Source organism: Trypanosoma grayi (genome assembly GCF_000691245.1).
Source record: "Trypanosoma grayi strain ANR4 Tgr_1920_V1, whole genome shotgun sequence".
NCBI classification, from domain to species: Eukaryota; Euglenozoa; class Kinetoplastea; order Trypanosomatida; family Trypanosomatidae; genus Trypanosoma; species Trypanosoma grayi.
Genome location: NW_008827538.1, coordinates 1 through 1,697, shown reverse-complemented (window position 1 = coordinate 1,697; position 1,697 = coordinate 1). Strand labels below are relative to the sequence as shown.

Below are 1,697 nucleotides of genomic sequence, written 5' to 3'. Positions count from 1 at the left end.
AGGAGATGACGCAATATCTGTCGGACCACACAGACGAATACAATAGCACGGACCACTTTCTCAAGGACGGCAGCGACGGCGAGTTGATGGTCACTGGGTGGATTGCTGGTGAGGTGCTCAGTCGGGCTGTTAGCGTCCCTGAGGTGCTTGAAAACAACACGAAATTTCAGAGGTCTCTCTTCGACCAGCGCCGGTATAAGATCGATGATCTTGTGATTGGTGACTTCGGGGATGATTGCAGCGATATTGCCGATTCGAACGGTGTCGTCTGTCGCTGCAACCAGGGTGGGCGTGCAGTCTATGTTAAGCATTTTGTGGAGGACTATGCTGTGGAGCGTATTATTGATGGAACACTACTGCTCGACCCGATGGAATGTTACGCTAAGAGTTTAGTGATGTTGTCTCCGTTCGGCTTAATTATGATGGTTATGACTGACCGGCATGACGCTGTGAGGGCAATGGAGGACATAACGTACGGTACCACAGCCGCTATTGGCAATCAACTAATCTTGGGAAGTTTTCATTTTATGTCGGCCAGAGCGATAAATACCCCGGTGTCAGATGCCAGTGCTGCCCTGACCAAAGAGCTTGAAGTGCGATATGTTGACTGTGTGGTTGGAGTTCTCCCCAAATATCTGCTGAACACGAAAGGTATCACATTCATTGACCCGGTGCCTCTCCAGTCGCATGTTAATCGGTTTCGCCGGCGCGAGATTCACCTGTCACCGACGCTGGAGCAGGAGTTCTTTGTGGTTGCGCAGTACCTCGGCAACACTACTGTCGCCAACGCCCACGCTGTGATCCGCAGCGACGGGGCTGCTGCTGTTGCTGATGTGCTACGGCGGTCGCTTGTGACGTTTAATGGGTCGCTGCTGTCGTCCGCGCTGCTGGGTGGCGGTGACGCGCTGGAGAGCCACCTGCCTCGCGATGGCGATGTGTTCGTCGTGGGCCTCGCTGCTGCCGATGTCGCTGTGGTCGCGGGTCACCTGGCGAAGCACAGCGGTGTGCGTGTGTTTGTGCTGTTCACGGAGTTCTCGTTGCTGTACGGTGAGTTTGTTGCTGCGTTCAATGGGAGTGCGGCTGCTGGGCGCCTTGTGTTCGCGACGAGCCTGCCGCACTGGGCAGACGAGAGCACGACGTCTGAGACGGTGCAGAAGTTCCACGCTGCTGTGGAGGAGAAGACGAAGTGGACTCCGCTGGCGCTGAGGAGCTTCGCCACTGTAAGTCTGATGCGCTCAGTTGCTGCCCGAATGGACAAGGTTGGTGCAAAGCATCTGGCTGACTTTTTCTACACCAATGTCATGGTGACTGTGGATGACATGCACTACGGATCTTTTTTTGATAATGTGGATTGTGGGGATGAGGCACCTACTGAGCACTGTGGTTCTAACTACGGAGATCCCACGCTGCTCGTATGGTCAATGGCGCGTGCACTCGACCCCACAGTGCCCGCAATCCTACAGCCAACTTCACAAGTAATTTTCTACGTCGAAGGTATGGAAGCCACAACACAGACCAACTGGAAGTATATGATTGGTGCTGCTTCTGTTGGTACTGCTTTGTTCGCCTTGGCTGTTATAATTGTTGTAATACTTTGCTGTGGAAGTTGGAGAGACGCCCGTGACAACAACAACGCCCCGAAGGAGCCCACAGACCCCGTGACGCTTGTGTTCACTGACATCGAGAGCAGCACTGCG

General features: G+C 54.1%; 1 protein-coding gene across 1 annotated transcript; it reads left to right on the top strand.

The window, feature by feature from the left end:
* On the top strand, positions 1 to 1,697 carry DQ04_19201000 (receptor-type adenylate cyclase; the record flags this gene model as incomplete). The annotated part of the gene is made up of 1 exon (XM_009317795.1): positions 1 to 1,697. A coding segment is annotated over one exon (1,697 nt), but the record flags the coding sequence as incomplete, so codon positions are not given.